Genomic DNA, 15896 nt, shown 5'->3' on the forward strand with positions numbered 1-15896 from the left:
ACAGAGACCTAACACATTTCATTAATGTCTGGCAGTGTGTTGCAGATCTTACAGCTGCTTGGGCACATTTAAGCCCCCCTCTTTCTTGGCTGTTAGCCAAATCCTAGCTGTGAGTAGTGTCCTTGGGCAGGCCAGTGTCTTATCTTTGGACCGAGCCTGCCAAGCCTGCCAGCTACAGCGTTGAATTAGCTCGTCTTCCGTTTTATTTTTTTTTCCCCTTCTTGGCTTTTATTAACCTGCAAAGGAAACTTTCACTTTTTACTTATACATTTTTGTTTAAAAAGGAACACATGTACATTGCTTATTATACAGCACTTTAGTCTTATTGTATAATGTATGCCATATATACCCTTCTAGGAAAATTACTCTATTACAGAGCTTTGGAGCAACAAGCCAGGACAAGCACACCCACTTTTGAGGAGTCCACTTGGTACAACTTCTGGTGTCCAATAGCTTTTTTCCCTCCCCAGCCCTCTGGCGAGAAATGTGAGGTAACCAGAAGGATCTCATGTATAATATGGGGAGTGGGTTAACCTTTGATGTCTTTGCTTCTAAAGACTGTTGGTGTGCAAATTTTAACAACAATTTTTTTAATTAAAAGATCTGGCCAATGAAATTTTTTTTTTTTTTTTTTTTACTTAAGCAAATGTATTAAACTTTAGTATATCACATTTTTTGATATTATCCAAACACTTTGTATTCCAAGTTGAATAAAACAAGTATCTGCATTTTGATTTAACCCTTCTATTTAGTTTTAAACTAAACTGTCCTATGAAAAATTAAACACAGCAATTTTGGCCACAAGACAAACACCACAAGACAGGACATAGAACACAGAACAGAATTCCTATTGTGCCAGTAAATTCATGAGATGTTGAATTGCTTTTTAGCTGGCATCAGTTTTCTCTGATTTTCTGAAAGACAAAAATAAAACACAGATCTACCCCTTTTGGGCAGTCAGTCATTGCTTAAAATATTTCCTTTTTATACAAATACCCTTGTTAATTGCAGGCAAAACAGAGGGATTACCCATATTTTTTTGTATTTGTTTTATAGGCAGCCCAGGTTTCAGTGGCCTCTACCTTATTAGTTAGGTAATTTACATTAAAACAAATGCTTTCCGGCTTGCTTTTGGATCCACAGGTTAAAGATTCTTACTTTAAAAAGGGCACAATAAACTTTACCAGACTTTTGATTGCCTTTTACTTTTAACTCCTGCTGTCAAACACACAGCGACCTGAAAAGGAAGACACCACCTATTGTAGCCTCTTGGAACCTAATACGATATTAATTAAGTAGCACTGTATAATTGCATTTCTTTGGAAAAGGGCCCATTTTTTTCCTAAAATGGCTGCAAAGAAACCAAGCATTTTTTTTTCTTTTCAGTATTTTACAAAGTTTAACTGCTTAATTCTTTCCAGCAACTAAAGAGTTAACTTTTTACTTTTTTTTTTTTTTTAAATTACTTGCTTATTTTTCAAAACGACACCCAATTACTTAGATTTTACCATTTTAAGTATTATTCCGGGATTTACGTTTTTTATTCCTGTAATTATTTACTTTTTTTTTTCACTATGACCTTTAAGTTTTCAACCTGTTTTCCAATTTCTCTATCTGTTGCCTGCCCGCTTGGGCCCGATCCTTTTTTTTTTTTTCTGAACTGTCCCTTCCATGAGCACCAGCTTTGTTTCACTACTAAATTAACAAGGAGGGTGGGCTTCTTAACTAGCCCCCAGCCCTCCTGGTCTTTTTTTAAAATATTTTTACTTACAAGGGCTACCCGAGTCCTCCCCACATGAGGCTTGTTACCTGGACAGAAAGCACGGCTAATTGGCAAGCAAGGAGGTGACGGGCATAAGTCAGAAAGCCGAGGGTAAGCCGGAGGAGGGGCAGAAGCAGGCATAGCACAGAGCAGGGCTGGAGACCCCTGAGATGAATAAGAAAAGGAGGAGGAAAGAGGATGTCCTTTTGCATGCGCATAAGCCCAGTTGTCCCATACATACCAATAATCCATCTGGGCTGGAGCTTTGTTCTCCAGCCTCCTTTTAAGCACTGTTAATGTATCCCCAGCAAAGGACCCATCCGGTGGCCATTCAACAGATGTTTGAGTTGTTAGTGCTGGCCACTCAACCTTACATAAAATAACAGCTTTTTTTTTGCCTAACCCATGGGTGCCAGAAATATTCCCCCAATTCTTGAGAATTTTAGCCAAAGGGGTCCCCTTACTTACACTCTGCCCAGAACCTATAACGGGCTACCAAAAGAACACAAAATGTGCCACCTTATCGCCTAAGCGACGGCTCACACCCCCCCCTCCTCGGAGTTCTCAAAGGTGAACTCACCCTGTGCCGGCTGGAGCTGTCCGAGAGGAGGAGTGTAGTCTCGCTTGTTGGGGCGAGCCTAGAGTCCCTTCGTGGTCGCCAAAACTGTTACAAATTACACCTGGTAGGACACGCACACAAGTGCTACGAATTACACCTGGTAGGACACGCACACAAGTGCTACGAATTACACCTGATAGGTCACGCACAGTTCGAATCTAGGCTGAGCACAGAAACAAAGTCCACAACTGCAGAGTTCCCAAAAGACACTAAGTTTATTACGCTCGAGCGTGGTGCCCCCCTGCTAGCCAGGAGGGGACCCTGAATGCAGATTATACAAAGGTTATATACCTTTTAGCAAAGCATGTTGCCCTCGTGCATCGGAAACCTTAGCCAATAAACAAACCCTTGTCTTATTTACCACCTATCCCTGCTTGGTGCATTCCTCGTGCTATACCAGTATGTTAATTACACAGCATGGTCCTAAAGCCATGCATCAGTAACTTTTATTATCAGGATGGGAGGCCTCACATCAAGGCCAAGAGACAGGGAGTTAGAGACTGACAAAAACCAGATACTGGGAGTCAAGGCAGGCTGGAGACAAGGAGGAGGATTTTCACAGGGATTCAATATCTAAGGATTACTCCTCCTGGTGTATGATGTGCTGGCATTTAAACAATGGTGGGCCCCAAACCAAAATGGAGTCACATGTGCTAACTTTTCCTTAACAGAATAAAACCATTTCACCTCTTTAATCTCCTCCACTAGCGTGGTGTCCCACGCCACATGAGACCTGCCTCTGCTAACCCTTCCTTTTGCTGCTCCCCTCAGGTCCTCCTTCCCAACCATCACTGAGCATGGATCCCCCGACTGGAGTGATTAAGTAAGGGCTCCCCGTGCTGATCACCTGCACAGCCCCCAGGGACACCGGTGAGCGAAGATTCCACTTCTACAGGGATGGAGCTGAGTTCATCCCTGGGAACACACGGTCTCAGATCAGCACCACGGGGCAAGGGACTGGCTCTACTAATGTCTCTGTGCTCAGAATCCCACGGGCCAGTCCCAACAGCACTGGGAAATTCACCTGTGGGTATGTCCAGAAAGTGTGCCAGAAGTGGGTCCCGTCTCCCAGGAGCCAGGCTGTGAACATCACCGTGACAGGTGAGGAAACTCCTGCTTCCTAGCTACCAAGATAAAGACTTCCCCTCCCATGCCACATGATGCAAAAGGAGAGCAGAGAACACCATGAGCATACTGGGAAATGTGCAGTATCAGGGGCAGAACCCGGCAGCACCCACTGATCCCACAGCACGGACCCCTGCCCTTGTATAACAACTGAAGCCTGTTGTGACTGCAGCAGGGTTAATATTTACATATTCTGTGCGGCCATCCACACCACAGAGTGACTCGCATATCCGGAGAGCTGGCTGCATTTCCTCCTCCAGGGGGCAGCACATACCTGCACGCACACAGAGAAAGAAAGGGGGGGTGGGGAGGGCAGCAGACAGCTAAATACACGATTCATTGCATCATTTCACAGGGGAATTCTTTTCTCTACTGTCTCTGCAGCGGACAAAGTTTTCCTGCTCCGGTTCCTGGTGGTGGGTGGTTCCTTCTTCATCACCAATGGCCTCATCTTCCTCATCTCCCAGTGCTGCTTGTAGCGCACAGGTAACTGGTTAAGGCGGCAGCTCTGATGCATGGACTGTTCCCAAGAAAATAACCCTTTAGAGATCTCAAAAGTCCCCCCTCCCTCCACCTCTCCAGAATATCAGCTCAGAGCAGTGAGTTTACAGGGGAAGGCTGTGACCTGTGAGACATCACTAACCCTGTGAGTTGCAGACAGTCCCAGTGCCAGTGACTGAGATGTGGGCAGTTTTGTCTAGTGGCTAGAGCAGCCATCAGGAATCAGAGGCAAGGGTCAGAACTGGAGTCAGAGGCCAGGTGGCAGAGCCAAGGTCAGGAATGTGGGATGTTAGATGGGGTGGGGTCTGAGTTACTAAAGGAAATTCTTTCCTGGGTATCTGGCTGGTGAATCTTGCCCATATGCTCAGGGTTCAGCTGATTGCCATATTTGGGGTCGGGAAGGAATTTTCCTCCAGGGCAGATTGGAACAGGCCCTGGAGGTTTTTTACCTTCCTCTGTAGCATGGGGCACGAGTCACTTGCTGGAAGATTCTCTGCTCCTTGAAGTCTTTAAACCACGATTTGAGGACTTCAATAGCGCAGACATAGGTGAGAGGTTTTTCGCAGGAGTGGGTGGGTGAGATTCTTTGGCCTGCGTTGTGCAGGAGGTCGGACTAGATGATCATAATGGTCCCTTCTGACCTTAGTATCTATGAATCTATTAATCTATGAATCGGAGCAAGACCATGCAACAGCTGTGCATGAGATGGGACATGGAGACTCTTACATCCATTGGAACCTGGAGGAGGAATTGTCAGGAGATGAAAGCTATGAATGAAAAATGCCAGGGGATCCAGAATGACCATGAGTGGTGGTGTGACGCAGAAGGGAGTGGGGCGGATTGACCTGGGAATGTCATCTGGTTTTACTGGGACTGTCGGCATTGGGGATGGGATAGCATGAAGTGACTTTACTTGAGGGAAGATACCTGAGCCTGTAACCTGAGCCAGGAGGGGGGTTGAAGCCAGGTGACACCTTTGCCTGGGAAACTGGACAAAGGCTGAAGGAGGAGCTGGGGGGAGGGGGAGAGAAACGCCTGGAGGGGGGGTTGTTTTCAGTTTGGGGCTGGTGGGTGAAACGCAGGGAACCCGAAGGCTGGGGTCTAAGCTCCCTGCCCCTCAGAAGGACTTGACTGAGGGAAACTGTACCTACAAGCTCTGTTTGGGACTGTGTTCCTGTCATCCAATAAACCTTCCGTTTTACTGGCTGGCTGAGAGTCACGGTGAATCCCAGGAAGAGGGGTGCAGGGCCATGACTCCTGCACACTCCGTGACAGGTGGTGAAGGCGGTTTTGCACGGTGAAGCGCCCCCCAGCAGCACACTGGGGAATTACAGTCAGGAAGGACTCAACTGGGACAGCACCTGTCCCGAGCGCCCAACCCACTCCCTGCAGCACAGCGCCATCTAGCGCCACAGCGGGGAACTGGAGTCAGCACCTCTACTGAGGGCCCCACACTGCTCCCTGCATTACAGCGCCCCCTAGAGCTGCACAGGGGAATTGGGGCCTGAACGGACTCAAAGAACAGAGTGCCCCTAGTGAGTCCTCCCACGTCCTCTCTTCAATTTTTTTGCCTCAGGGTGTGGATCTAGCCAACCCTGTTTAGCTGGGGGGTGTTTACGAGATCCCAACCCTGGGGCAGGAGAGCAGGAGCTGAAGCTCACTGGGTGATGGGGCAGAGAGGGCTAAAGAATGCTCATTGCTTCTTGCATTTGTGTTCCCAGGGTCTGCAGGACGCTCCCAGGCAGAATCGGGTAGGGGATTTTGGATCAATAAAAGGCTCCCAGCCGTTCTCAGTCTCTCCATTTCATGATGCAGTCCACTTATTTGGTGAATGCCGAGGGCCAAGAATTCTCCATGCTCCCAACTGCGTCCTTCCATGGGTGAAAGGGTTCTTCAGAGGCTGCATGCCTAGGGGTTAGAGCAGGGGGCAAATGGGAGTCAAGATACTTAGGGTCTGTTTCCAGCCCTGTGACAGAAAGGAGGTCTAATGGATTAGAGCAGGCAGGGCTGGCAGCCAGGACTCCTGGGTTGTGTTCCAAGCTCTGGGAATGGAATGGGGTCTAGGAATTAGAGCAACGGGGGCTGGGAACCAGGACTCCTGGGTTCTATCCCTGGTTGTGGGAAAGGAGTGTTATTCTCTTGGGTGTTTTAGGGGACTCCTTCCTTGCTCTGTCACCATCAGCTTGCAACTTTGTTTATAGCTGCTCGCAGTGATCTCTTAACAGCTCCTGTCAGCACAGCTGCATGGGCTCCTCTCATGTGGGCACCGCATTTACCACATCACCGGCAGCTGTTTTTGTTTTGCTCTCTGGCAAGAAGCCCTGTTGCTGTTGACACCTCCCTTCCCCCCTCACAGATCCACCAGCAGCTCAGCACCAGACATGTCAAACCCGCACACACAAAAAACCAACCCAGAAATTGGGCTTGTTGCTTGTTGTAGCTTGTTGCTTCTGGTTTTTGATCGGCTCCCGGCAAGCAGGGGCAAGGGGTGGAGAGAGAGTCAGGGATGCACAATGGGCCCACCGCAGTCCCAGACTGCACACAGTGGGATCTAGTCACACAGAGAGTTGGGGTTCTTAGGGATTGGCTTGTTTTGGCCTTGTTTTGAAATGGGATTAGCTTGATTTTTGGATTATTATGAAAGTCAGGGTGCTTATTTACCACATGAACGTTGGCAACTGTGCTCAGCACCTGTGGAACCTCCTGCTGCTTTGGATGCAAAAGGTCCCTGCCCCGTGAGCCTCCCTGGCCACCCCTGACGTGCCACCTGAGTCGGCTGAATGCCAGCCAGCCAGTCCATCTCCAAACCAAACTCTGCACCCATCTGTACACGCTTATGCTTCGTATCATCCACTTTCTTGCCCTCATGGCCCACTCCAACACTAAATAGCAGGTCCTGTTGCAACCTGGAGAGGGCAGGAAGCCCTGGTGGGCCAATCTGCACTCCACTCTGGTCTTCTCCCACTCACTTTTTCATCCTGGCACACTCCACTCATGGCCCCACAAAGTCACAAGGCCTTCTCATCAACCTGCAGGTGTTGGCCAAGCCGGCCATCCTCCCAGCCTGGAAGGGAAGCTCAGTGGAGGGGCTGCTTCATCACTATGGCACCTCTTCCCTCTTCCTCACCCCATCACACTTCCAGGCAGAATTCCTCCGGGTGGCATCCTCTGACTCCACGGACACGTTTGAGGAGTGGGGAAAGGGGCACTGCCAGGGGTTCTCTGCTAGGTGCCTCTGACTTCACTCCTGTCCTGGCTTATTCATTTGTTGTCCCTCCTAGTCACTTGCTGGTGAGGTTCAGTGGCTGGTCTTTCGAGTTGGATGAGCCAAGGCCCGCTTGTCCAAGTACCTCCAGGAGGTACTTGGTCACCTAAATTGGTCTCAGATGCCCCAAGCTGTGGCCGCTGGGTTTCCCAGACCCTCTAACAATGGCTGGCTCTGTGACACTTTATCAGACCTCTGTCAGACTCAGGAAAATGCTCCCACAAGTTCCCCGGCAGCTGGACACGGGATGGGGGTGGGGCTGTGCTCTGAAAATCCTCTTCCTAGACGCTGTGGTGGGGCTGGTTCCCAAGCTCAGGGTCACCGGAGCTGGAGTTGGGAAGGAATTTCCCTCCTCCCCCAAAGCTAGCTTGGCAGGGACCTTGGGGGTTTTCACCTCCTTCTGGAATGTGGGGTGCAGGTCACCTGCTGGGACCACAATGAGCTGCAGGCATCAGTGGCATGTCAGTCTCTCCTGTTCTCCTGAGGTCCGAAAGTCTTTGGGCTCAAGATAGGGGGCCCAGGTGAAATGAAGTGGCCTGCACTATACTGGAGGTCAGCCTAGATGAACTCCATGATGCTACACTCAGATCGAGAGATGGGACCCCTCATCAAGGTGCCTTCACTTTTGTGACCCAACTGACCTCTCCTTATTTCTGGCTGTTTTGTGGTTTCCCTGCCACTGCTTGTGTAGAAATCAACATGATGCCAGCTTATTTCTGTTCTCCTTTAGAGGCTGCTCGAGTGGTTAGAACTGGCGGGCTGGGAATCAGGACTCCTGGGTTGTATCCCTGCTCTGCGAGGGCAGTGGGGTCTAGTGGTTAGAGCAGTGGGGGCTGGGAGGCAGGACTCCTGGCTTCTCTCCTCAGCTCGGGGAGGGGAGTGGGGTCTGGTGGTTAGAGCAGTTTGGGCTGGGAGCCAGGACTTGGGTATTGCAGGGAACTCCTTCCTCATTCTGCCGCAAACAGCAGGTGACCTCGTTTGTGGCTAATCACTGAGATCTGTTAATCTCTGAAGCCAGAACAGTCCTGGCCCCTCTCACTTGGCCAACCAGCTTTGTCCGTTATCCGCAGCCCCTGCTCGGCCTTTGTGTGGCACCAAGAAGAACAAGGCAGCCACCCACACGCCTCCCCCATGGTCCCACAGAGGCGCTTGAGAAACCTTCTCTGGTTAAGGGGCTTGTGAAGGGGTTGACTCACCACGGGAGCACCTTCTCATGGCTAGGTGGGGCTTAGCAGCTGCCTCTCGCTCTGGCACCCCCTGCTGATGTCCCTCGGCAGGTCCCACTCTTCAAGTCCACCCTTTTTGGGGTAACAACTGGCAGCAACTGAAAGGCCAACCAAAGTAACTCCGAGACCTTATGTGGGATCTGTGGTCCTTGTGATCAGCACATCCCTGCAGGCTCCAGAGTGTGCTTAGCCACTTAAATCAGGGGTCTTCACACCACCGTCCCAGGCCACCTGGCCCCGTCTGCTGCAAGCCAAGGTCTGCGCCTGTCCAACTGCTTGGGGCTGCTTTCCCACCGGTTTCTTCCTGCCCAGCCTCTCTCCAGCTTTCCTCCCCACAGCTTCTCTGGCTTGACCCTTCTTTCAGGATCCCTGGGCTCATTCTCCCACACGCCCAGGCTTTTGTCCTAGTCCTGACTCTGAGAAGGGAACGGGGTCTAGTGGTTTGAGCACTGGGGGCTGGGACCCAGGCCTCCTGGTTTCTATCCCCACCTCTGAGAGAGGAATGGGGACTGGTGAGTAGCAGGATGTGTGTCTGGGAGCCAGGCCTCCCAGCAAGCAAATGCAGACACCACCACCTGCCCCTTCTGCTACAAACGATCTTCTCTGTGTACTAACCAGCCTGTTCCTCCCCAGCTGCGTGGCACAACCTGTCAAGCCTGGCTTTGCCCTCCAGGTGTGGTTAGGTAAAATAACAAGCCTGTGTGGGGCAGGCATGCTGTCCCAGGGCTTAAACACCCCTGGGGTTCTGTTCCCAGACCCTCCAGCCACTGGCACAGGCCTGGCATCTCCCCGGGCCAGGACGCAGGCCTGACGTGGAATCTCCAAGATCTGCTCCTAGAGACGCTCATCTGGGTTCTCTCACCTGGGGGCATTTCCAGCTCCTGGGCTTTCCCCTCACTCTGGTTACTGACGCTCTTGTGTTTACTGCTCTTTGGTGATGTGCCAACTCCTCCCTCCAGCTCTTGTTAGGTGGAAATAAAGATGATATTTATCACCAGGTGTCATCTCTAAATCATGTTTCTCTCTTGGAGATAGATAGATAGATAGATAGATAGATAGATAGATAGATAGATAGATAGATAGATAGATAGATAGATAGATGGGTATGTATGGGAATGGACAGACAGATAGATGGGGACATATGGGGATAGATAGACAGATAGACGGATGGGTGCGTAGGGGGATAGACAGGCAGATTGCAGATAATCTCACATGCAAAGCCCTGAACACTGAATCCAAGATCGAAGCTGGGCCATGAGACACCGCTGGTTCTGAAACAGCTATTTCAAAATCAAGTAAAAAGCGATGATTATTTCAACAAATAGATTCAATTAATTCTAAGCAAGAAGGTTCCCCTTTGAATCTGGTCCCAGGGTGGGGACTGGCTGGTTCATGGAGTGGGAATGAGACGTGGGCCCTTTCCCCTCTATGAGGTGCTGGCTCTGATCCACCCCAGGGTGGGGAACTGGCTGGCTCAGGGGGCGGGTAATGGGACACAGGGCCCTTTCCTCTTTAGGGGACACTGTCTCTGATATGGCCCCAGGAGGGATGACTGGCTGGCTCAGGGGCTGAGGGTGGAGATATGGGGCCTTGCACCTGGAGGGCAACTCTTTTTCAGTGCTCTGGGGATGCACAGAAAATTCAGGCTGCAGCATCTCTGGCACCAACCCTTCTCACGGGCTGTCATAAACATACAGCTAAGGGTGGTATAAAATCCCTCCTTTACCTGTAAGGGGTTAAGAAGCTCAAATAACCTGGTTGGCACCTGCGCAAAAGGACCAATAGGGAAAGAAGATACTTTCAGATCTGGGCGGGGGGAGGTTTTTTTTGTGCTCTTTTTGTTTTGTTCCCTCTGGTTAGAGAGAGAGAGACCAAGCAGGTAACCCAGCTCCTATTGAAATGATACATCTAAAATTACAGAAATTGTAAGTAATAGCAAGGAAATGCATTAGATTATCTTTTGTTTTAGCTTGTGAATTTTCCCTATGCTAAGAAGAAGGTTTATTCCTGTTTTTGTAACTTTGAAGTTGAGCCTAGAGGGGAATCCTCTGTGTTTTAAATCTTTTTATTACCCTGTAAAATTACCTTCCATCCTGATTTCACAGAGGTGCTTCTTTTACTTTTTTCTTTATAATAAAGTTCTTCTTTTAAGAACCTGATTGATTTTAGTGTCCTAAAGATAAAGGGTCTGTGCTCACTTTGTTAACCTATTGGTTAGTATGAATTCTCAAGACTCCCCAGGAAAGGGGGTGAAGGGGCTTGGGGGGATATTTTCGGGAAATAGGGACTCCAAGTGGCCCTTTTCCCTGGATGTTTGTCTAAATCACTTGGTGGTGGCAGCAATACCATCCCAGGACAAAGGAAGGATTTGTGCCTTGGGGAAGTTTTAACCTAAGCTGGTAGAAATAAGCTGAGGGGGTCTTTTATGCAGGTCCCCACATCTGTACCCCAGAGTTCAGAGTGGGGAGGGAACCCTGACAGGGCCACTCCCCTCTAGTGGAGGCAGAGGAAGTCACAGCCTCAGTTGTAGTCACCGCTCAGCTCAAAGTTTGGACATGCAGCACCATCCCAAGTGAGGAGGGACTGAGGGCAGCTGATCACTTCCCGTCACCTTCTCCAAGACCTGCACTGGCGGCTGTACTTCAATGAAGTGCTTGTGTGAGGGGCCGGAGTCTCAGCTGATGTAAAGAACTCTCAGGAAAGTGGGGTACAAAAAGGGGGGTGGGTTGCTGAGGCAAATGGTTCAACCCCAAGACCCTCATTCCCATCAGGTTTTCACCCTACATTCTCCATCCAGGGGCAGGGGCAGAAGAGAACCCACCAGCTGGCCATCAGACTTCCCTGGAGATCCACTGATTTACACCTGCTGATTTACACCTGCTGCCCCTTTGACTCCAGTGGAGCTACGACCCATTGACCCCAGCTGGGGATCTCGCTCATTCATGGCGATGACTCTGAAACCAGCACACTGGGTCCTTGGGTGTGTTTGAAACTAACATTTGGAGGTGCAACTGTGGTGCAGGGAGCTTTTGCACAGACGGGGAGTGATGGGGCTGCGGAGGGTTTCCAGTCCCCAAACCCTGACTCTGCCTGATGGGTATTGACTCCGCACTGGCACTAAGCGGGGGTAACAGGAGGTGGAGGGTGGGCCAGGCCCAGTTGGAAATGGAGCCTAGCTGCAGAGGGCTGGGTGGTGAGCAGAAAGGGAGGCATTCCAGATGTGATGAGGGATGTGGGGAGAAGCTCTCCTGCCTCTCTGGTTGCTGGAGGCTGGAGGGAAGGTCTGGAGAGCAGCAGCTGTGCAGACAGCCCAGGGAGGAGCTGGGGAAAGAGCCTGGGGGAAAGCCAAGGTACAAAGGAGTCCGGGAGGCAGTTGTGAGGCGTCTGAGGGAGCAGATCTTAGCTGCTCACCACAGGGTCCTGGGACTGGAGCCCAGAGAGGACCGGCAGGCTTTGGGTTCCCATACTGACCCCTGGGAATGGTGGACGGGATCCTCCAACACAAGGAGGAGAAGGACAGCTGAGTTTGGGAGAGGGCCTCCAGAGGGAAAGTCCTAGGAGGTATTGCTCAGCAGAACTGCCGGGCAACAACCCTACAGAGCCTGGAGAGGGGTGAAGGGGCTGCAGAAGAGGGAGCCCGGGGACCGATGGAGAATTATGTTTATGTAACCCTTCTGCCCATCAGAGTTGGCAGCAACAGGGTTCAGTATCTAGGGGTTCCATTTCAATAACACAATGCAAAACCGGATCGAGCCCTCACCCAGTGACCTGGGACAATTACATACCACCCCCCTGGGAGCCTCTAAGAGGAAATACTTCCCCTCTTGCAAGCACAGAGTCTGAGTTTAGCAAAGCCTTTTAATAGAGGAGGGAAACAATGCAGCATTATGTTGGGGGAAACACCACAAACAAGATTCATAACACAAACCATGAGCAAGAGACCCATCCCCAAGTAAGTTTGGCAGTGTCCTTTTCCCCTCAGGGTCTTAAGTCCAGCAACCCAACAGTCACCCCCCCCCCACACACACACACACAGTTTCTGTCCTTGGTCAGTGCAGCCCCAGAGTGGTCCTTGACTCCAGCAACCCAAAAGTCACCCCTCCACAGTTTCTGTCCTTGGTCAGTGCATCCCCCACCCAGTTCAGAAGTTTATCTGCAGAGTTTACTGCCCAGCCTAGGTGGAAGTGGGGGGAGGCAGGTGGGGGGGCATCTTATATGCTCAGCTGCTTGGGTCAATGGCCAAGTGCCAGGCCTCTCCATGGGGTTCTGCTGCAGTCTTCACCACCAGCTGCACCTCTCTGCCAGCCATCCTGCTGGCTGCTTCTCTCTGCCAACCACCCTACTATCCGCTCTGCTCCCCACACCTCTCCACTAGCCAGCCTGCTAGCTGCTCACCAAGTTGTCTTCAGTCCCCACCCTTTAACACAGCTCTTAGTAACTTCAGCTCTCAGTGATTTTAGCTGATAGTAGGGGAGCCCCAGTGCTGGTGCACCAAAGTAGATCTAATGCTTAGACCTAGGTATCAGTGATTTCAGCTCTGCAGCATGTAACGAGACTCCTAATGGAGTCAAAATTAGCTCTGTTATTACACAGTGGAGAGAGAAGGAGTCAAAGTAGCATTTAGGGCCCACAGAAGAGACCCACACTACTAGGTACACATACCTGTCGTCGTCGTCATCGTCATCATCATCATTGTTGTTGTTGTTGTTTTGTTTTTTGTTGTTGTCATCTCCCTCCACCCCCTTTCAGTGGGTTTTGGAACCCATGTCCCTTGCCTAGCGAGTTCTGCTTCGTTGAGGGTGAGTCCCCCTTGCCTGGCAAGTTCTGCTTAGTTGAGGGTGAGTCCCCCTTGCCTGGCGAGTTCTGCTTAGCTGAGGATAAGACCCTCCATCATAAAATGCCAAGTATAGGTCTACTGTCCTTGATTCACATAACCAGGATAGCAACGCTTTATTACTCCTGCCCCAATAACAAAGATACTGGGGACCCCACAACAGCCAAAGTGACCATTTGGGCAGGCTGGGTGTGCCCATGCAAATGAGATCAGCCCCTGAAGTCCTTTTCCACAGCTCACCACCAGATGTCACGGTAGAGCTCATTCCGATTCTGCTTACATTTATTTAATTTTAATTTACTGAACTCTGTTTATCCCCATAGCAGAGAGTCCTTAAAGTGACCCTGCTGAAGGGCCTCAACATGGGAGGAGAAATCACCCCAGGGCATGAGGATCTGGCGGAAGTGGTGCTATGCCAGGCCCTGACACGAGGAGGAGCTCCAGCAGTGAGTTCCCTCTTCCCCACCCAGCCAGACCCTTAACCTGGGGCCAGACTTTCTTTCCCGAAGTGAAAGAATCCGACATTTCTGTTAGGATATAGATATTCAGGCCTGTCTGCAAAGGCCTGTATTTTAAGAATTTAGGTGTATTCTTATCACTTGGCTAGTTCCAGAGGTATAAAAGAAAGAATCAAAACCACTGTCTGCTGGTGTAAGGGCCTTCTCTTACTGTGACAGTTTGTGGCCCTGTGCTTAGGCTCAGGCCTTTGGCTAAGCAGCAGAGGCAGCCATAAGCTGGGAAGCGAACAGTCACATCCCCACATTCCAAACTAGTCACATTGAAATAAGGTGCTATTGGGCTGTTAGGCACTATCAGGACAGGATTGTATTCCTATCACCTCCAGAGAAAGGGAAGTACCTAGAAAATGTAAAAGGAAACTTAGTTTGATAGCATCCTGTCTGGCAAGAACTCACTTATCAATAGCTGGGATGTGAAATCCTCACTTCTGTATTGTCTTGTCATTGTAGTTCCCACTTTGCTATTGTTTATTTGCATGGTCTCTGTCTGGTTCTGTGATTGTTCCTGTCTGCTGTATAATTAATTTTGCTGGGTGTAAACTAATTAAGGTGGTGGGATATAATTGGTTACATAATCATGTTACAATATGTTAGGATTGGTTAGTTAAATTTCAGGAAAATGATTGGTTAAGGTATAGCTAAGCAGAACTCAAGTTTTACTATATAATCTGTAGTCAATGAGGAAGTGACTGGGTGTGGGTGGGGATGGGGGTGGGCATGTGGGTGTGGGAAATGGGAGCAGGGAATGGGGGTAAGAAAATTGGAATCATGTTTTGCTAAAGGGGGAAATGGGAACAGGGAATGGGAGTAAGGAAGTTGGAATCATGTTTGGCTAAGGGTAGGAATGGGAACAGGAACACAGGTGTAAGGCTCTGTGGTGTCAGAGCTGGGAAGGAGGATACTAAGGAAGGAAACTGGAATCATGCTTGCTGGAAGTTCACCCCAATAAACATCGAATTGTTTGCACCTTTGGACTTCAGGTATTGTTGCTCTCTGTTCATGCGAGAAAGACCAGGGAAGTAAGTGGGTGAAGGAATAAGCCCCCTAACAATTTCCAGTTCACCAGGAAACTGCCACCTATGGACCGGCATTGTACCTGCTGCGGCTTTGATCTCTGGCTCTGTATTCTGGGCATTGTGAGTTTCAAGCCTTCATATGAGGCAGAGATTTCAATTACCCAAGGTCAAAGCGCTTTGGGGCTTTACTTTATCTACCCTCACATGACCCACAAATACCATGGGGATCATTTTCCAAAAGTTGTGGCTCTTCTACAGCAGAAAGAAGGATAAAAGATAACACCAACCAAACTGGGCTGAAAAGCTTAATGGAAAACAGAGCAGTGGATTGATTTCCATCTCCAACCCACTAGAGCCCACTTCCCTCCCAGAGCTTGGAGTAGAACCCATACATCCTGACACCCAGTCTCCCCTGCTCTATCCACTAAACCCCACACCTCTCCCAGAGCCATGAATAGAACCCAGGAGTCCTGGTTCCCAGATCCCCCTGCTGGCTGCCTCAAAAGAACACATGGGAGGAACAGAGAGAACTCTCCATCATTAACATTCAGACAAATCAATGAAGTGTCTCAGTGTTGGAGGGTGTCAGAGAATTTCACTTTTGTCCTACAGCCCTTGTGGGCTCTGCCTGGGGGCCTCTTGCAGACCCTGGAAGACACAAACACAAGGAGCAATGAAGGGTCATCAACGATCTGGGCTCCATTTTACACCAGGTCCTGCCTCATGAGCTGATATACACTCTGATTTCTCACACTCAGCCAGGTTGAGTGACCCCCAACAATATTCTGTGTATTCCTTTGGGGGCGCTGTGCTGCAGGGAGCAGGGCAGGGGCTCAGCAGGGGGCGCTCTCCCCTGGCAGATAGTGCAGGCTGCCATGACCTGTGCAGTGCCAGGGGGCACTGTGTGTTAGGAAGGGGCATGAATGTCTCCTTAGCGTGCATCATGCTGCTGGATTTGTCATCTCATGGAAGGTGTGCATAGAAGCGAATGACCTGCCCTGTCATTAAATACCCAAATACTGCCTCTTAA

At 50.0% G+C, this 15896-nt stretch overlaps 1 protein-coding gene across 1 annotated transcript in view; it reads left to right on the forward strand.

The window, feature by feature from the left end:
- Positions 1-15896, forward strand: part of LOC144273253 (Fc receptor-like protein 5) — a 209907-nt gene that overhangs the window by 19425 nt on the left and 174586 nt on the right. The window contains 1 exon segment of the mRNA XM_077831757.1: positions 3153-3482. Within this exon segment, the coding sequence (XP_077687883.1) occupies positions 3153-3482 (330 nt within the window).

The sequence above is a fragment of the Eretmochelys imbricata genome, chromosome 13 (genome assembly GCF_965152235.1).
Source record: "Eretmochelys imbricata isolate rEreImb1 chromosome 13, rEreImb1.hap1, whole genome shotgun sequence".
Classification (NCBI taxonomy): domain Eukaryota; kingdom Metazoa; phylum Chordata; order Testudines; family Cheloniidae; genus Eretmochelys; species Eretmochelys imbricata.